The 20,831-nt window shown below is 40.4% G+C and overlaps 1 protein-coding gene across 1 annotated transcript in view; it reads left to right on the forward strand.

Annotated features, from left to right (window-relative positions):
• Positions 1 to 20,327, forward strand: part of LOC140564362 (pleckstrin homology domain-containing family G member 3) — a 62,128-nt gene extending 41,801 nt beyond the window's left edge. The window contains exons 6-20 of the mRNA XM_072689754.1: positions 3,836 to 3,905; positions 5,020 to 5,066; positions 5,475 to 5,625; positions 6,557 to 6,688; positions 7,678 to 7,860; positions 10,073 to 10,165; positions 10,292 to 10,378; positions 10,497 to 10,530; positions 10,638 to 10,739; positions 12,104 to 12,136; positions 13,240 to 13,250; positions 13,928 to 14,341; positions 15,697 to 15,792; positions 16,552 to 18,055; positions 18,476 to 20,327. Coding sequence (XP_072545855.1) covers positions 3,836 to 3,905; positions 5,020 to 5,066; positions 5,475 to 5,625; positions 6,557 to 6,688; positions 7,678 to 7,860; positions 10,073 to 10,165; positions 10,292 to 10,378; positions 10,497 to 10,530; positions 10,638 to 10,739; positions 12,104 to 12,136; positions 13,240 to 13,250; positions 13,928 to 14,341; positions 15,697 to 15,792; positions 16,552 to 18,055; positions 18,476 to 19,269 — 3,751 coding nt within the window. The 3' untranslated portion in view covers positions 19,270 to 20,327. The remainder of the gene's footprint in view (positions 1 to 3,835; positions 3,906 to 5,019; positions 5,067 to 5,474; positions 5,626 to 6,556; positions 6,689 to 7,677; positions 7,861 to 10,072; positions 10,166 to 10,291; positions 10,379 to 10,496; positions 10,531 to 10,637; positions 10,740 to 12,103; positions 12,137 to 13,239; positions 13,251 to 13,927; positions 14,342 to 15,696; positions 15,793 to 16,551; positions 18,056 to 18,475) is intronic.
• The last annotated feature ends 504 nt before the right edge of the window (positions 20,328 to 20,831 follow it).

The raw sequence follows: 20,831 nt of genomic DNA on the forward strand, positions 1-20,831 counted from the left end.
TGCCAGCCGTAACACAGGACTTTAGTGGTGCTCTTGCTTGAGAGAGTGTGTTCATGTTTGCATGTGTAATGGAAGTGGGGGGAGTATGCAAACTAGAGTGTGGCTGTTAATTTGTTTTGGTCAGCAGGCTGTTGACTGGAGGCATCAGGCTTCATTCTGACACATGCAGCCAAAGTGGCCTTTTACAGCCCCCTGTGTTTAAACAGTTGCTCTTCATCGATGCAGTAGCCTGTGTCTAAGCTGATAGGAAGCCACACAGCAGGGAATAAACAGTGTTTGGTTGTTTTGGTCACCATGATATTAGATGCTTTTTCGGTTTCAAAGAAAAGCTTTGTTGCTGTTTAGAATAAAATCTTGACCATTAAAAAAAAAGCTGCTTTTATTGTTTGTAGTAATTGGCCAAATGCTACAGCACCATATGCACCATATTGGGGAATAGGTGCAATTGTTGTTTTATTGATATTATTCTTATTCTGTTTTTTTTTTAAGCAATTTGCTTCTTATGATACTTTTTTTGTTTATTAATTTTACTGTCACTGAGATTTAACTATTTTATGTTTTTATTTTATGTTGCAGCTGCTTACCAATATTTTAAAGCTAAAAAGACAATTCAAATAAAACTGAATTAAGATTTTCACTTAAGGAGCTATTTTTCATTTTTCTCCGACAATGACATCGGCATAACATCATGAGGCTTCGCTCCCACTAGTGTCTGTCTAGACAGGGCAGCAATGGGGGGGATTTAGTGAACACAAACTTGAGAATACAAACCGCACACTGCGAGCGAGCCTAAGAACACACACCGCTCGCTAAAAATACACTCCCAGCCCAGAGACATCCTCTCTCTGACTGACGGATGTCAATTAGTTAAAGCCCCAGGGAAGCCCAGTCAGTGGCGTGCAGAAAAATGCAGTTTCAAGGCAATAATCCTCTCATTAATATGATATTACAGTTATTATTGCCTCCTTGAAGTCAACGTGATGTGGGTTGCTAACTTAAGAACTTCCCCCAGCTACAGCCTTAGTCTGTGAAGGCATTTAAAAATTGTTTTTTGGGGGGTTTTTTCGCTTTAAAGTAGTGTGTTTTGCACGTTCTCCAACATAAGCTCAAGCTGTGAGCATGACTCATTCTTGCGGTTTGCTCTTTTAGTATTTAAAACACATTTTTAATGATCTGCTGACGCCAAGGTAGCATCATCCTTCGGATAAGACATAAGACTGCATGTTCTTGCTGGAGTAATAGAGGGGTTGTGCTAGCCCTTGCTTAACTGAAAAACACTGCCCCTAAATGTTGACTAACTGAAGCCAAAAAGGAATGTCATGCAGCTAATATCCACTGTACTTTAGACCAGGCCCATGTACCATGAATGAATTATGGCCCAAAGTCATGAATGGCTTTGTGCTTCATTTATGCTACTGTCATAGAAGTATCATAAATAGGTTGAGCTGGGCAATGTGGCGATATTTTATCTGATCTTAATAAAATTGTTATCATGCTAACAATATACTTTTCCAAGCAAATGGTGGATACTGTTAGTGCTTAATAAAATAAAGGTTATTAAATAAAGGTTTCATTACTAACAGTGTAATTAGACTGGTTTAATTAGATGAAGTGCAGCAGACGTTGATTAAAAACCACTCTATTCAGTATGGGAGAGTATCTGAATAGTAGTTTGTACTACACAATCTGTGGTTACATGTATAAATATTGTGTATTGCAAAAACATTCTTTAATTATTGTGATATAGTATTTGTACCATATCGCCCAGCCCTATATATAGGCATTTAAGGTTGGATGATATGCCATCATGAAACCTGAAGGCCTTTTCCGATACATTTTATACATTGTGACAAATTATTTAAATCTCAGATTGAATTTAAATGTAATTCAACTTTTTACATTTTATTGAAATAAAACCAAACATCCCATATTTCAGAAGGAACTCTAAAAGACTGTAAATAATATTGACACTGCACTAAATGACTAATTCCACTCTTTTCACTGGAAACCTTTAGGCTTAGTTTCCAGTACAGATCATGGACTGTGTTTTTTTTCTTATTTTACATCGGAAATATTTCTTTCAGAGGCTGTGTAGTCCAGAACTAGGCCTAATCCCAGTCCAGGAAACTGACCTCTAGACCTTCAGTGTTCTTTAAGTATTGGTTATATCATAGCATTCAAAAAAGCATTTTCTAACATATGATCTATTTTCACAATCATGTTAAATCTGGTTTTCCTCCTCATACCTACAGCCAGTTAATATTCACAAGATCAATCATCAAATCTTGCATCTTTTTAGAATGTAAGCAGCTTGAGTGTGCAAGGACATTAAAGCTGAAGACTTATTTTCACAGTGGTAAAAACATCAGCCTGCTTTAACATATTTAAACAAGGTTACATTGGTTAAAGCAACTGCCAACTATGCAAAGTGATGCCATATAAGAAACGCATTGTGAAAAACCTTCAAAAGGCTCTTAACTCACACATCTCTCTTAAACTGTTGTAGCATCTTTATTTTTAAGAGCGTCACCCCATTGCATGGTGAAGGAAAGCCATTATGCTTAGCTTTAGCTTTTGCACAAAATGCTATGATTGGTTGATTTGACCAACTTCATCGTACTTGAAGTGTGGACTGTGAAGCTTTATTATTAATAAAGCTACGGATACCAAATCAGAAAGAAGGCTTCATCACTACTATATGTGGGTATACAGCCTATGCAGGGTATGCAGATTTTTTTCCCCCCTCCCTCTATTATTAAAGTCTCATCCGTTGTGGTATTCTCTTTTAGAGAGCACCTTCGTTATCATTCGTCTATTGGATCTTCCAAGCAACCTGGGCACTTTTTTTTTTTTTTAAGTAACTATTGAACTGGACGATACTCAGCACTGTTAATGCTGCACATCTGAACCTGGACATTTTCTTCTGTTTCTGTGTTTGTGAGCTAGTAAACTGTTGAATCATCATTGCTTACAACAATCAGAATAAAGCATCTATTGATTTTAGACATTTTGAGCCTCTTTGCAGTCATGTTGTATATCAGTCATCCCCCCAAAAGGTCATTCTCTGACAAATCTATAGTGCTCTGCATCCTCACAGGATTCATATTCAGAATTTTTCCTTTTAAAATCTTCGCTTTTAACATGGGGTCATCTTTGCTTGTTGATTCTTCTGAACATAGAGATTAGTGTAATGTGCTGTGTGTGTTTTGCTTTCTGATTCTGGGGTTGTGAATTTGTGAAATCTGACTATTGATCGTCTTGGACCTCCAAGCATTTTCAGTTAAACATGGAAATCTGACTTTAAAGACATTCCTATGAATTCAGTGCACTTATCCTACTTAGATGGTGGTTGGTCAGCCAGGACAGGTTTTGGGATCAGTTTTGAGTCATTAGTGATCAGCCTTGATGTTCCATTAAGTAATCCAGTAGAGATTAGTCTGTGTTGTTGCTACGAGTGTTTTGTTCAGACTTGTAGTGCATCACTGTTGAAACAAAGCTTTTCAGGGACCAAGAGAAAAACATTCTTCTAGAGTAATGTAATAGAACAAGTTAAGGTGGGTGATATGGCATAAATATCACTATTGATTGGGATTGGGATTAGTTTCCAGTGATTGAGGAGGGGTAAAAACAATGATTGTGAAAGGTGCAGTAAAAGAACCCTGAAGCTTTTAGCACCATTCAGACAAAGTATTGAGCAAAGTATGAATGCAGAGTCCTTCCACAGCTGATATGCCAAATGCATCTCAAAACCATAAAAATATTATTTAACAAAACGTGTCAGCAATCAGTTAATCTCTTTTTCTCTCTTCTCTCTTTTCTCTCTTTCTCTCCCCAGTGAGCTTTTGCAGTCTTTGGAACTGTGTGACAGCGATCCTGTTGCCATCGCCTGTTGCTTTGTGGATAAGGTATAAATAGCCAGTCTCATTCAACCCTTAAAAAGTAGTCTTCATAGTCTTTTTGCCTGTAAAACAGCTGTCTTGGTGCCCTCCCTCACTAGTCTCTTTCTTGCATGGTCTCTCAGTTTGTGAGGATGGCCTGCTTGGGCAGATTTACACATGTGCCGTATTGCCTCCATTTCTTAATGATTGTTTTAACTGAACTCCATGGGATGTTTAGTGACTTGGGTATCCACCCCCTGACTGATACTCTTATTACCCTTTCTCTGAGTTGAGGGGAGTGTTCTTTTGTCTTTATGGTGTTTTTTTTTTTTTAGCCAAGAATACTGATAACCATTGACTGGACCTTCCAGACAGGTGTCTTTATACCACAATCACTTGAAACATGTTCACTGCACTCAGGTGATCTCCATTTCATTAATGTGAGAGTACTACCAAGTCAATTTTAAAGGGGGTAAATGTATATGCAATCACTTAATTTAAAGTACATATTTTACATCTTTAAATATATATATATATATATATATATATATATATATATATATATATATATATATATATATATATATATATAGTAACCATGATTCCATTTATAAAAGTAGTACAAAGGGAAACTTTCAAGGGGGTGAATACTTTTTAGGCACTATATAGGTTATAATATGGTTTTATATTAAGGATCAAAAAGAGTTCTACTGTTAGTAGGGCTGCAATGTTTTGTTGTTCTGCAATATTTAAAAAACAAAGGCAAAGTCAATAATCCAACAGGTTATAATATCAATGCCCTCTGTGTATACAAGATTGGAGTAAAACTAAGGCTATTGGGCAGATATAAGCTGTGGTATGACATGTTTGATTTCATAATTGCAATGAAGATAGTTGTCATCACTGAAACCCTTTTTGCTAAAAGTGTATATATCGTTGCTGTCACACAAAACATCTTCATTTTTGCCATTTTAACTATTTGTTCTTTACATTGTGTCATAATTTCACAATGGCCAAATTGATTTTAAATGAGAGTTTAAATTTTAAATGTGACCATGTGCAGTCTTTCCTGCATGTAATCTTTTTTATTTCCCTATATACGTCATTTATAATCTGTTGTTTCTTGTTATTCTGTCTGCAGAGCGAGTACTTTAACATCTACACCCAGTACTGCACAAACTACCCCAAGTAAGTAGAAGAGTAGAAGTTTCTAGTCTAAAGTGATTTACTCCCCAGTGGGAGTGATCACTGAGGCAGATGACACATTAGCTCCTTTGAGTTCTCAGTAAATTTCCCCCTGCCACCGAAACAGTGTCGCCAGCAGAGTGACAGCATCCTGTCGCCATCAGCCTTCTGGTGCCTGGATCAGTCTCATATGTCTTCTTCAAGATGTCTGTTTTGTTTCTATTATTATTTTTTGTTGTTGTTGCTGCTTTCATTCCTCCATCCTAAGAGCTGTCAAAAATCTCAGAATTCTGAGATTCCAGTCATTACCATAAACTCAGAGAGAGAGCTCTGTTACTTCGAATTCTACCCCAGCTGCCTTGTGTCCAGTTTTTCCATCCTGTTGTCTTTCTGCCCTTCTCGATTATTCAGCTCGGTGGCCACCCTCACAGAGTGTATGAGGAACAAAACGCTGGCCAAGTTCTTCCGGGATCGGCAGGCCTCTCTGGAGCGCTCCCTTCCTCTTGGCGCCTACCTGCTCAAGCCTGTTCAGAGGATTCTGAAGTACCATCTCCTTTTACAGGCACGTAGCACTTAACACCTGACTGCAGAGGCGCTTACCACATAGACCACAACACGCAGTGCTCTTACCACGTTTGTTTTTCCTCTTTACCTGATTGGTTTTATCTGTCATGAGTACTTTTGATAGTTTAAACAAAGTAGTTGACTCTCTCTTCTGGAAGCCTGTTTGCATTACCACAGGCTGTTTAATCTCTGACATTTCAAGTTTGAGGAAAAACTTGCTAGAACCCAAATTAAAGTAGTGTGAAGTTGGAACTGTGGTTGTATTACAGCAATTCTGTTATCTAAAGACTTTTTGTCCATGTAATCTTAAATGCATACAAACTACTGTCTGAGATCAGGGTCATTTGAATTTAGATTGAGGGTTATGGCACAAAACACATGTTTGTCTCAAGTTTATCCAAACTTGTTTCATTTGCCTTTAAAACTTGATCCCTTTAAAGCAGCATTATGTGAGATTTGGTATTTCTTGCTCCTGGGTTCCCCCTACAGTCAGAAAGTGTAACCACGACAAGACATGCTTTTACACATGTATTTCTGGACAAGCTGAGAAATATAAAGACCAGTGAAAGCTAGACTGCCAGTGAAAGTGACTTTGGTTACACAGTGTTACGCAGTTCTCTCAAACATTGTCCTGCTCACTTCACCAGAATTACATGCAATTAGTGCAATTAGCAGTGTGCCGAGCCCAGAGTAGCAACGATGCAGGTGCTATTCTACCAATTACAAGCCAGTGGAGCATCTACATGATGCTGAAGCTGTTATTTTAAGGTACAAATTCTGCATAGTGTTGCTTTAAGTACTTCCAGACCCTTTTAATATCCCTTTGATACTAGATCCCAAGTCCAGTTGACTGTTTAGCATTTTCTTAACAAGGCAAATCTGAAGGCCTTACCAGTTTTTTCACTATCTGTGCTGCTTTATTGTTGCAGGAGATTGCCAAACACTTTGACCCTGAGGAGGACGGTTACGATGTAGTAGAAGAGGCTATTGACACCATGACAGGGGTGGCCTGGTACATCAACGACATGAAGAGGAAGCACGAGCATGCAGTCAGACTCCAGGTGAGTAGACAGGATTTATTAGAACAGAATCCTGTAAAAAATTAAAGTGTGTTTATATTGTGGCTGTAATTGAACGCATATTAGCATGGAGCTAATTGTCTTCTCAACATTCACGGTAGGATACTAACTGTTAAATCCTATCATTACTAATTAACTTGAACATGCGTTTCTTACTCTAACTTACATCAACTCTTATGCAGTTAAGTTGCATAGCAATTGCAAGTTACATAAGATTATTTTTTTCACCCCCTGTTTTGTTTCCCCAGAGACGATATTTTGCTCGTTGCTCATTCGCTTCAGGAACAGTGTCTTATTTTTAGTTCAAACACGCCCGTGCTAATTCAATATTACACAATCTTATGAATGACTCATACAAAAAAAACAGCTTTTGTCTGGAGGCATCTTTGAGGGAGATTACAGGTGCCGCAAGTCAATCAGTGCTGAAAGTAATCAGTTTACCTCAACACACCACAGGAGCGAAACCGCTCTCTGTAATGAGATCAGGAAGACCAGTGTTCACTTTATGAGGTCAGTATTTGGGTCACTTATTTAAGCTGCTTGTATGCAGTATTCTGGTTCATGTGGAGGAAAATGGTCCCCAAAGAACAGGTGTGCCTCTAGAAATCTCCTATTCTCCCATCGAGCTGAAATTTCAGTGAAACAAGTGGCATTTACATTTTCCATCTTTGTTGTTCCGATGACTCAGTCCTTCAGTGACATAAGGTCAGAGCTAAGGCATTAGCATTTAAAAGCGCCAGGCTAATTTAAAAATACAGTAAGCCTACAGAACCCTTTATGAATGCATATGTGATTCCAAAAAGCACAAAGAGCCACCGCTTCAGCAAGCAGTGTACAGAGAAATGATGGGAGTCCGTTAGTGCTGCTAGATTTGTCGGCTTTATTCCGCAAGAAGGGAAAAGCTAACTTTGCATGGGCATGAGTGTATCAGCCAACATAGGCTGAGATGCATTTTTTTTTTTTTTGAACAGGAGATCCAGTCCCTCCTGATTAACTGGAAAGGTCCTGACCTCACTACATACGGTGAGCTGGTCCTTGAGGGAACCTTCCACGTTCACCGGGCGAAGAACGAGAGAACGCTCTTCCTCTTTGACAAGATGCTCCTCATCACCAAGAAGAGAGGAGAGCATTATGTGTACAAGACCCATATAACGGTACTTGGTGATCCATGACTAGAAGTAGTGCTGTGTTTTCATAGTAAAGAAGACCTGATTCCACTGGTTTTGATCAGTTTGGTATCGGTCTTCAAACATGGGATTGTAGTTGGGTGCTCTTGATCTTGACCAAAGTAGAGAATTCAACAGTGTTTGTTTTAGTTCTGGTTCGTTTTGAGTTCACTTCACAAGTTGTGCAGGTATGATAACGGATTATATAAGGAGTGCCAGTTTGAGTCTTCTTGTATATCACTGCTGTCCAATGAAAAACCTATATCTCCATTTGTCCATGTTCTCATCATAGTTTGAACCCTGTAGCTTCTCTGTGCACTGTGTAAATAGTGCTGGATGAATTGACCAATAGAAATGCTCTTATTTTGCAAACTTCCATTTAAAGTCAAGAACCTGTTTGTCACGATGTTAAAGATACATGTTTTCCACTGGACAGCAATTATAAATCTTGCGATTTGCAAGAGCAATGAGACACAAGACTGCCAGATTATCTTTCAACGGTCGGTTTGAAATCACTGAAAAATACCTCTTGAGGATTAATTTAAACCCAAAATCCCAATTCTATTATAACCAATCCTGAGCTCAGGATCAGATAATCAAACAAGCCCATGTGTCAAAACACTGTAGGACATTTGTGCCAAAGAAGTCTTCTCAGTAGAGACGACGTGTGCAGTGTTTGGTACCACATGTGTCTTTGGTCTGTGTTGCGATCATATTTCCATCACACCAGAATTAGTTTGGCCGAGACCCACATGCTCACCTGAGTCTTTTGGTGTGCACCAGGGTTTGAGTGGCATTATCAGAGTACACTGAGGGAGCCAACACAGCAGGTTTCGTTTTAATTGAACCAAACATGCAATGTCTGAAAACACCCATAAGCCTCTTTTTTTTTTTTCTTTTCTTTATGTATTGTAAATAATAATACTTGGCTATGCGTTATTGACTGCATCAGTCCTGTCAGGTAAAGATTACACCAGTTTCTTGAGATAATTCCTGTCTATTTTAGCCAATTCTTCCACTAACTGGATGAGCTTATTTCAGCTTTCAGCCAAAGTATATGTGTGCCTTTTTCAGCATTTCACCTACTGTCCCACGCTGTTTTGGGATGAATTGGGATTGAGATCTGGGAATTGTACTGGTCAGGTAGTGTTTGTTTTTAGTGTTGGATGCTCAAATGGTTCTTTGCCTGGTTAAAGGGTTCTTTGGGTTGGTAAAAAAAACTTTTTCAAGATTTTTATAGAACCCTTTTTCATTCCAAAGATTGCCTAGAGTATTTAATCCTTGCTTTACAGGATAGGATTGATGCTGTTATTAAGACAAGGGGGCACATTATCAGAGAATAAATGATGCATGTGTCTAGTTTCTTGTCCAGGAAGCTTATTAGATATGCTTCTGCTTGAGTGAAATGAAAGCCTGCAGCCACACGGGCCTTTTACAAAGGAGCTTGAACACCCCTGGTTTAGAACCGTGTGAGTCCTGCCACAACACCTGTTCAAGCTGTTACACATGCATTGCTGGAAAGTGCCTCAGCATAGGACTAGCACTTTGCTTTGCTATTCAGCCGTTTTGTCACAAACAAGCATCTCTCAAATGGTAACTATTTGTTCTGTTAACATCTGTTAATGCAGCTTCAAATGCTTTAGTCATTTTAGACCATTACATCTGATCCATTCTTCCTGTAATGTTCACACAACGTAAAGGGCAGCTGGCATTTAAAATGATGTTAAAAATAAAACCCACAAAAGCTGGAGTGATGGGAGTTTCTTCTGACCGTAAGAGTTTGCTGGTGGATTGCTAATTGGCAGAGGTTACATGAGCCTGCCTTCACGCCTGAAATCATGGCCATTTGTCTTCTCCAAAACCCTAAAATTCATAGATGACTCATAGTTGTTCTTGGATTCAAACCAGAAGCTCAGTGGTCTGGTTCACTGTGGCACTCTTAAGCCATTCAAGACCTGTGTTTTGTTTAACAGTCTCTTCTCACTGGCTATTTACATCCTCATTTTTCATCCAGGACATTGGAACAACACTCCATCTGTCAGTTCTTCAGACTCTTTGGTTGAGTCAAAGCCTGCATTAGGACATTGATGGATTTTCTCAGACTTTCTATAATGAGAGGAAAATGGCCAATGACCCAGGCCATGTAAGGTATGGACTCTTCTGGTGGCTTCATTCCTGATGTTTTCTGCATTATTTTCAGTGTTCCACTCTAATGCTGATCGAAAGTGCCAAGGACTCGCTTCGCTTCAGTGTGACCCACTACAAGCATCCCAAACAACCTCACACAGTGCAGGTGTGTAAAAATGTGCTGACATGAACTTCCTACAACTTCCTACCTTTCATCAAAGAATTGACTGCTTTCTTTATCCCAGTTTCTCACTCCTTTTTTTTGTTTGTTTGTTTTATGGCCATTTCCTAGGCCAAAACTGTGGAGGAGAAAAAGCTGTGGGCTCATCACATAAAGCGGCTGATTCTTGAGAACCATCATGCCGTCATACCACAAAAAGTAAGTCAACCGGTATAAACTAGATGTTGAAAAATGTTGGTTCTTGGACTGAATGGTCGTACAGTTATATATAATCTTCTACATACAGTGATACAGTGTTCCTGTGTAATTCCTTTAGGCCAAAGATGCCATTCTGGACATGAATTCTTCTGGTGAGTTGTTGAGCTGTCTTTGATTAATTGTGTTGGACCAGTGGAGAGTATGGTACGATGTATAAATCAGTATTGTTTGTTTTCTGACTCTGTTGTTGTTTCTCCAGGTCCAGTGAAGTACCGCTACAGTCCAGAGAGACTAAAGAAGCCTGTGTCCTCTCACAATGAGGACTTTCCTGCTGGAGGGCGAAAGGGACGAAGGCGATCAGGTGGGCCTTCTTTCCTTCAGTGTTTGTTCGCACATGTTCATTTAAATGTCATAAATAAGTTGATGTTAAAAGTTGTTATATGTTTGTGTTGATGCAAAATGCATGGCTTACATTTACCTCTGCAAGGCAGGTTGGCCTCACTCTGGGCTTCTTATGTTTCTCCCAAAATTTCTAAGCCTGTCCTTAATGCAAGATTTCACTGGTTTAGTGTCCTTACCCCTCAGTGGTGAGACAAACTTTCCCCTGATCTCTGCACTGTCTTCCAGTCCTTTCTGCTGAAGACTTACTACTTAAATGCAGTACCTACATTTAAAAAACAATGCTGGGGTACAAAAACCCAATTTGGGTCATTTCCACAACCCAGTGCTGGGTTTCTGTAAAACACATGCTCGGCTAAACTGATCTAATATTGTTGGCGTATATGAACAACCTAGTTGGCTGTGTCATAGAGTTGCCCAAATATATGGTTACTTGGACCCATCACTGAGTTAATAAACACTTTTTATTTATTTTTATAACATATATAACTTCTTTGCTTGCTGCAGATATTCTGTCATATTTGAAAAACTAGAAATTACACCTTTACAGACAAAACATTTATCCAAAGTAAGGTAATAACACAAAAATAGCAAATAACTAAAGTCTCACTGGTCTAATCAAGTTTGTTTGGTTTACTGGCTAGACTAACTCAACTGAAACAACTATAGTAACATTTTTAATTACTTAAAAACAAATGTTAGCTATAAAATTAAACTAAATTAATAAAAAAAAAAAACATCCAGTAGAATAGTGGAAACAAATATAACTTTTTTTGCAAAGTGTCCTCAGTCACACAAGCCATCATTACTAAACCAGCTAGGCCTTCCAACACTACACACAAAGGACCCATCATTGTGAAAATAACCCAGCTTTGGAAACAATACCCACCGGTGTTTAAAGGGGAGGTTAACACTTTTTGCACACATTTCATTTTCTCAATGTTTGTTTTATTGTGTAAAATATGGTAAGTATTTATGTGACTGAATTAAAGTTATGGTAAGACTCGTGTCTCTACAGGTGTACCCTTAAGGTGGACTCTTTATAGGTTCATGCAGTATTTCCAGATATTTTGTATAGTTTTTGGGTTCTACCGGTTATATGTTTCTGTATATTGTTCTGGATTAGAGCATTTGCTAAAATACTAAATGTCTGTGTAGCAGGCTGTGTTTCCTGTGACTATGAGAAATAAACAATACTGAGGAAATTCATAACAAAAATGCATCTTCAATGCGGGGGCTTGTGCGAAATTACCAACGTGATGACAGAAACGTCTGACTAACTGCCCTTTTTTCTGTTGTTGTTCTGTTCTTTTGATCTTTTAATAGAGCCAATGAAGCAGAGTGTAAGGACTACAAAAGGTAACGTGTCCAATTTTCGCCCTCTTGAGTGAAATGACATGTTATGAAACAGGTTGAATAAGAACACTAACCAATAACCAACTGCCTCCTACAAAACATTGTCTTCAAGACTGCCTACTTGTTTTTCCCCGTGATTCATGTTATTTACCCAGGTTACCTTCAATCAATATTAATACAAAGATCAGCGTTTTCCATGAAAAAGTAAAATATGCAACATTGACAGCAGTGATTCCTGATTTCTCCAGGAAGCCAACGATTGCAAATGTAAGAAGAGAACTTCAAAAGCAGAAGAATCTTCATCTTCATCATTAGCTCAAAGACACAGCAGGGCAATCATGCTTGCCCCTGGTCATACAGAGTCGCGTGCTCCACCCTTACCGTCTTTCCCTCGCTGTCCGCTTTGCTTCAAAGCCTCACAATATCCAAGTGGTCCCTCCTGTAGAAGATCAAAGAGTGTAGCCCCTATTCTCCACCCGCACACATAATGATGTTAATTATGAAGCCCATCAGCAAGGGGCTTTGTCATGCGTCAGTTCCTTTCAGTCCACCGACTTGTTTTTGGCCTCTGATCAGTGCACCCCCCACCGTTACGAATTTTAATTTGCAGATAATGAAAATGGTTTTTATGTAAGCCATTTTTTTTCTCTCTCTGCCACTCACAAGCTCTCTTTTCTCTTTTTTTTCCTCTTGTAGTCACTCACGTCTTTAATTGATTTTATGACATACTGAAAATGAAGTTGTCGATTCTGTCCCTGGCCGTCCATGTTGTCCATAAGTCAGGGGAAAAGAAATCACTCCTAAGCAGCATGGAGTGGCTGAAGTGGGGGTTACTCATTCAAACGTGATTTAATTATCTCTGCGTAGGCATGGTGGGCTGCTTTGTTGACAACATGGTGGTCCAGTTTGGCAATTCTGTGGCAATAAAGACAGTTCTATGCAGCCAGAACTACATTTTTGCAAATTATGGCACAATTTATTCAGTATGCTGACTAATCATTTGTCAACATTATGAAATGCTGTTGCTGACACTTTTTTTCTTTTTTTTTTCCTTTTTTTGGCCTTTCCTTTTTCCTCTCATCACCATCTTCACATTCATCCTGCAGGAAGTCTCAAGGTATGCCTTCACTCAATTTAATTCATTCATGATGACTACCTCCCAAATCCAGAGGAAAAAAAGAACACATTCCCAATATGTTCTGAACAGATAAGCTTCATGGGATTGGCTCAGCTTTTTTCTTTCTATCTTCATCATTTGAAAAGCACTGAGCAGGCTTGTGATTTGTAAACCTTTGGGAATTTGTTGGTAGAGAGCAGCAGATGTTTAAGTGAATTTGCCCTCATGTGCTAATGTAGGCTAGTGTAGCTAAAAATTAATGAAAGTTTATTCTGCATTAGTTTAGCATTACACACTTTAAATGCCTCAATCATTAAACCAATGCTTAAAACTGAGCTGATTTGTTAAGTCATTTTTAATTTTTGGACCTATATCTGTGGTTTCTGACACTGTTTGAAATGATATTTGGAGAAAACTGGACAGTAACCTGACTGATTTTATCATTTTAATAGATAACAGCATGTCATACAGCATCAGAAACCACATAAACAAGCCAATAGAGGTTAGATTTGCTTGTTCACTCAGTGCTGTTTGTTGCTATTGCTGTTGTTAGCTATATAAATTTTTTATCACCAAAACAAAAAGACTATGTAACTGTGATTAAACACTGAACAATTGCTTTAAGGAACCAGCAGTGAGGTGAGTTGGATAACTTTTTGTTTCACTTTGCATTCTAGCATGCAGACAGCGAAGGAACTCTGCTGGGAGACAGCAGTCGGCGCCCCCTACATGCTGCAGCTAGCGTCTCTACTCTAAACTCCAGCCTGGGCGAGCCAGAGGTAGAGAGGCCTGCCCTGGAGGAAAGCAGGGCAGAGTGGCTTCATCTCCGCACCAGCTCCCTGGACCGCCTGAGCACCACCAATCTGGAACCCTGCCAGCTTGAGATGCCATTCAAAAGAGAAAAGGAAGTGGAGGTGGAGGAAGAGAGGGACGCAGAAGAAGAGCAGGGTGGGAGTGGCGAGGAGGATGAGGAGGAGGAGGAGATTCTAGTGAAGGATGAGCAGGTAGCTGACTTTGCCAGCTCAGTGCTGGCCGCCATCTCCTGCTGGCACTATAGGGCCAAGGCTTTGCTTTTCACTCGGGTCCCAACGGTGAGGCTCACTGCTTTTCACCTTCTGCTTTTTCCTGTTTCCTGCACTCTACATACCCCTGCTAACCCAATGCCCCAATAAAACTTCTATCTGTTGCATGCTGCATCTGCCTGCTAATGTCATTCACAGTGCTGCCATTGGAATGCCTCATATGTTTAATTCGTCATTCACACACGTTTATGCTTGTTCATTCACCAGAGCTAACAGTCTTCCCTACATCATCTAGAATGTTATCTGTACTTGTGTGCATTCATGGTAATTGCTTAATGCTGCTAAAAGCAATGTATGTTTTTATTTATTACATATATAGTTACTGTCATGCAAAAAGCCACCATCTCCAAAATAGCAACTGCAAAGAAGAAAGAAAAAGCCTTCATAGCTTTCAGTGAAAGTCAGTGTGGAGCATTTTGGAGAATTTCGATTGGTCCAATTATTATGAAATGTGGACACCATGTCAGAACACCTGCCAGATTCACATTGTCAAATATTTAAAAGGAAATAAAGATATGAACTTTTTGAGGGACAGCAATGATCAGCACCTGAGCATAACAACCAAGATCATTCACAATTTAATTTATGAAAGATTATTAACCTTTGCATAGTCTTAACATTTTCTATACTGCCCTTGTCCTGAGTCAAAAATGACCTGAAGCCAATCTATAAACCCCAGTGGAGTATAGCTTTGATAGAAGTATGAAGAAAGGTGGTGTTTCACTGTGTATAATGTTAGGGTCACACTAGGAAAGGTTTTAGTCCGGTCAGATTTCTGTTTCTGTTCTGAATATGCATATGTGTAGTTTTTAGATAGAAGTGACATTATTGTATAATCTAAAAAAAATAATAATTATTTTCACAGCTTAATACATTATTCTTAACGCAGGAGGTGAAAGAGCTATTCTGAGGGCAGCGTTCACAGCATCAGTGGAATGGTTAATTGAGCTAATGCATTTGCACTTTGAGTCACATATCAATTGGATTGTGTGATTGAAGTTTGGCTTCAAAGGGAAATTTTACTGTCAAATTTGAAGGTGGAGATTGAGGGGCTGTGGGGCAGTGTTCAGAGACTAGCTCTTCAAATACACCAGAGGTTTCAGTTATGTTTGATTTCATCCCCATCACAAAAGCAGTTTTCTAAAGGTCAGTTGTCTTGTTGTATGAAACCATTGAGGCTTTCATTTGAATTGCAGCTGTTTATAAAGAGATGAAATACCACTCACATGCTGCACTAATGATGGTTCACATTAGATCAGATGGGATTCTCCATGCCTTCCTGAAGCCCATTCAGTATCATTATCTTAGAAATGTAAACACTGAACATATGTTTTTTTTTTTTGTTTTTGTTTTTTATTTAAAAGGATGCCGAAGAGGCTAGTCAGGACAATGAGGAAGTGACGGAGAGAAGCCAAACTCCTTCTGAAGACCAAGGCGAAGGTTCAGCACTTTGTGTAAAGGTAAAGTACGATATTTAAATTAACGAATAGAGGGGGGCGTCACTGTGGCCACGTCTACCGAGTGGCGAAAAGATTGACTGAGTGGCAGCTTTAGGGTGCCCAGAGTGCTCAGTTTTCATTGGTTATTGACAGGACTCTTTCAGGTGGAGCCACTAACCGAGCCAACCAGCGCACACTAAGAATCGGGCTAACATTGGGATACAAATCGCACACTGTAACCCCGGCTTCAGTGTGCCGTTTGAATATATGTCACAAAAGATGAGATTCGTCAATTAAGTGAAGTTAGCTTGTGTAACTGAAAGAGTATCCATGTGTTCCTGTAGAGCACTTTGTTAATAAAGGACCATCTCTGATGTATTCCGTGTCCCCAAATCACCGTGACTCCTGATGCGGGCCAGACAGCTCTCTTGTACCTTATCTCTGCTCTGCAGTCCTAGTTCATTCCCTCTTGACCACAAATACAGTCGGAGGCAGACAGCAGCTACTGGAAACCAACTTCTTGTTCCAGCGAAAGACAAATCACTGGCATAAAATTAGGCATTTTTTTAGTTAGTTCACTTCCCTAAAAGGTTATTTGTCTTCTATGCAAAATTGAAAATACCCACAACCGCTGCTGTTGTACAGATTTCATCTGGTGGCTCTTGCTAAGCTAATTGAGACTCATGAATACTGATTGAAGTTATCTTCATGACTTGTTTGTCATAATTTGATGAGTCATTTCTTCCTGAAACCATAATTCATTTTCCGCCTGCTCTCTAGGACTCTTCTGGGTATCATTGCTCACCGAGCAGTTCTCTGACTGGAGGCCTGGAAGAATCAAGCAGACAACAACCTCCAAGTCTCCCTGAGACTACTCAGGATGGAGACGGGGAATGGGAAGAGAATGTGGAGAGAAACGTGGACTCTATGTCTCTCATACACAATGAGAGTCAGCAAGAGGATGAGAGGACTCTATCAAGCGAAAACCTTACTGAAGATGTGGAGGACCCAGAGGAAGACGAAGATGAGGAAGAGGAGGAAGCTTTGTCAGGAACCGAACCTACAAGCATCTTGCCTACATCTGTGCTGGACAAGGCCAGTGATATTGCTGAGCGCTTTATTAGCAGCCTCTCTCAAAGAAGTAGTCTGGTGGTCGATGACTTTTACTCCCAAGGCTGCCACTCGTCTCAGACAGGCAGCAGGAGGAGTAGTTTGTTCAGCCTCAATGCGGACACGTTGGAGAAAGCGAAATCTCAAGAGCTGGACTGTTCTTCACCGGAACTGCAGCCTTTCAACTCCATTCCTGAACCCTTAACATCAATCATTGTTCCCGACAGACTGATGACACCAGAGCAAAGACCACCAAAGAAACAAGACACCCTCTCCAAAAAGGACCGAATGCTTATCCACAAAATTAAGCAGTACTATGAGCATGCTGAGCACCAGGATGCCAATTTCAGCATCAAGCGCAGAGAGAGCCTCTCCTATATCCCTGCAGGTTTGGTCCGTAATTTGAGTAGACAGCTTAATTGCCTTCCAGCCGATGAATCTGTTTTTCCTGTGGCAGTTCACAGGAAGGTCTCCTCAATTCCAAGGCCAACTTCCTGGGCAGTTTTTGATCTTCCTGGTGTGGACAAAGAAAAGGACTCCAAGGTTACAGACCCAAACATTCTTGCCCCTGTTGACTGCAAAGATGCTGTGGTTAGAAGTCCAGTAGTTGGTGAAGCTGAGGGATTCCGACCCTCAACTGAGATGATCAGGGTTTGGCAAGACATGGAGGTTGAAATTGTTGAGGGTTCTGCATTCCATCATGATAAGGCAGGGGAGGGTGGCCATCATACATTGGTCAGTCCGAACCAGAAGCAAAAGAGTAAAGAGAGCCTTGGCGGAGAATGTTGTGAACCCTTACTAATACTCGAGGAGTCCGACTGCAGCACGGCTGGACAAGGGTCCTCAACCCTTTCGCCAGATAGCAACTATTCAGACGTGGACCATGAGCTGGAGATGAGCCCGAACAGCACCCTTAAGCTCCAGGACAGACGCAGGGTCAGGCATGCTCCTCTACCCAAGATTATCTCTTTGAGGTCAGGCTCAGAAGAAGACTTAATTCTGCAAGATATGGACAAAATGAAGAACAAGGTTTTCCAGCTGGCTAGGCAGTATAGCCAGCGTATTAAGAACAGTAGACCTGTAGTGAAGCAGAGAGGCAAGGTGCAGGAGAGCCAGTTTGGCCACCAGAACCTGGCCTCTGTTGTAGAAGACAAATCTCCAGAGCACGAGAGGGGTAGGTATTGCTCCTTTTCATAGCTCTTTGCTATGGGCAGTGTGTGTAGATATTGGTAGATGCTTTAAAACAACACTGACCTGTTCTGCCATATGGAGAGTCCCTTTAGGAACATGCTAACTTGCCTAAGTTGCCAGCAAAAGTTTGAAAATAGGGCTGCTAGTAAAGATCATTTCCATGAGGTGATCAATTTTGGAATCATAACTATAAGTTTCAGTGTTACAATATCCCACACTATAGATCAGTTGACTAATAACATAAGAAATTGTCGTTCCAGTTTTGAGTTTTCCACAAATCCCTAATCCTGCTGCTTCTACATGAATTTTATTTATTGACAAATTGTCTACTGTTACTATTAAAATATTTCTCATAGAGTTTGCATGCTGGATTTTTTAGCAACTTGTTTTTAAACATTTATAGGTGTGCACAGCTTGATACTGTCACATGGTTCTTGTGAGCCCAACGACCCGAGGGCCTCCAGTCCATCTTCCAGCTCCTCTTCCATGGGCAGTCCTCGATTGCAGTCCCCTAGCAGAGGACCGACTCCGGGTCCACAAAGCCCAGGCTGCGCTGAGAGTTTCCACTGGCCCGATGTAAGAGAACTGCGTTCCAAATATTCCCGCCACAATCCTCAGCCTCTCCCAATTAGCCGTAGCTGCTCTGTTCCAGACCGAATGCTTGAGGTCGGACCCAGTCAACCCAAATCCCAACGTAGCTGCTCCTGTTCAGCCCCAGTTCATGACCGCATGGTGGCCCACGCGACACCAGCAAAACCCTGCTACGAGCACCAGGGACCTGCAGCACTGTGTAAAGCCAGCTCTCTGGACTACATGCCGGAACCGGGAACACACCAGGACCTCTCAGGCCTCTTAGAACCCCAAAGCGACTATTACATCTCTGGTGAGGCCACCTTGCCAGATGCCAACAAGGTTATTATAGTAGAAAGGATACTTAGAGAAAAAGCAGAGGAGAACATCCTTATGGGAGAAGAAGAGAAAGAGGAGACTGATGAGAACCAGCTAAAGTGGGATGAAAGCCTTGAACTGCCAGCTGGGTTGGGCAAAATACAAAAAAAGTGTGATTCAAGGTTGCAAGCTTGGTCAGACAGTAGTAGAACGTATCCGTTGAGGTCGTTGGGAAAGGCACGGAAAAACCAGCACAGCTTGGTCAAAAACCTGCGAGAGAAATTCCAGAACCTTAGCTCATACACATAGACAACATTGGCGACTGCTGGGAAATGCTTCGCCATTGTATAAGACTGTAGAAAATCAGTAGGCCTCTGTTTGGAAGCAAAGGCACAGACAACTGGGCATAGATTCTTGTGGGGTTTTGCCAGTAGGCCTTGCATTGTGTTCGCAGTGCGATTTTGGCAGAATGTGTGTTTTTATGAATGGGAGTGCCTGAGTCTTAAACCATTCCAGTTGCACGGTTGTGCTGTATTGGCTGAACTAACTGGAAGAAAATATAAGATTTCAGACCTCAAAGGAAATATTTATAAAAATGGACTTTTTGTGCAATTGTTATACTAGTGTTTTCTTACATTTTGACTTTTTGTTTATGTACAGAGATGTTTGTTTACTGTCTGCATAATCTGACACTGGTAATTGTACTCAGGAGAACTTTACCTCTGATATGCTATAATGGGATATATATATTTTGGGATATGCATCATGACCGTTGTTTATATTTGTACTGTATTTACCTGTTGTTCTCTATAGGGGCCAGTAGCAAAATGTCCACATCAGTCGTTACCCACAGAGCAATCAGACGTATAATTGAGACAATGGCCAAATTGGTGGTTTTATACATTTTTCTTGACTGTCATTTTTCTTTTGTATATTATTACAGTGTACTATATGTATGCGTGTTCTTACTTTACACAGCCTATTGTTTATAAGTTAAGGCTGTTCTTACTCATCCCAGAATTGTTGACTCCTATTCAGATTACTGTAAATACAGTGCCTGTGGTCTTACAAAAGTGTCTTAAGCAACTATTAAGTGAGAAGCTTTGTAGGTTACACATTAACTAGTACCTTTACATAAAGACAGGAGCACTGCAATGTGAGGAGGCATTCTCATATTTATGAGAGATTGTTAAATTGTGTGAATATTGTGTAAAAGTTGAGACACTGCCCGGTCTGTCTGGGTTGTCTGTGTGTGTATATATAAGCACTGCAGGGGCTTAAGGGGAAGCTTATAAAGCGGTCACTCCACAGTAATGATGAGACAACTAAAGGATTGTTTTAATTAAACGCAATCATTTGACAACCGAGATGTGGTCTAACTTTTAGAATTTCCTGAATTTCTGTCTTTATGCTTACATTTAGCTTGTCTGAGAAGAGAAAACAACAAGCATAGAAAGACATTTCGTTTACCATGCCTACATACGCTGATCAGCCATAACATCAAAACCACTGAAAGGTGGAGAGAATAAAATGGGTTATCTGGTTACAGTGGTGCCTGACAAGGTGTGGGATATTTTAGGTAACAAGTGAACAGTCAGTTCTTGAAGTTGACAGCTGAAGTTGGAAAATGGGCAAATGTAAGGATTTGATTTGAGCCCAACCGGGTCAGTTCCTACTAAACGTGGTCTAAGAATGGACAACCGGTGAACTGGCAACAGGGTCATGGGTGCCTAAGACCCATGGAGGTCCCACCTGCAACTTACAGGACTTGTACAGGATGGATCTGCTGCTGAAGTCTTGGTGCCAGATACCACAGGACACCTTTAGAGATCTTCTGGAATCAATGCCTTCATGGGTCAGAGATGTTTTGG

This window comes from Salminus brasiliensis, chromosome 10, assembly GCF_030463535.1.
Source record: "Salminus brasiliensis chromosome 10, fSalBra1.hap2, whole genome shotgun sequence".
Lineage (NCBI taxonomy): Eukaryota > Metazoa > Chordata > Actinopteri > Characiformes > Bryconidae > Salminus > Salminus brasiliensis.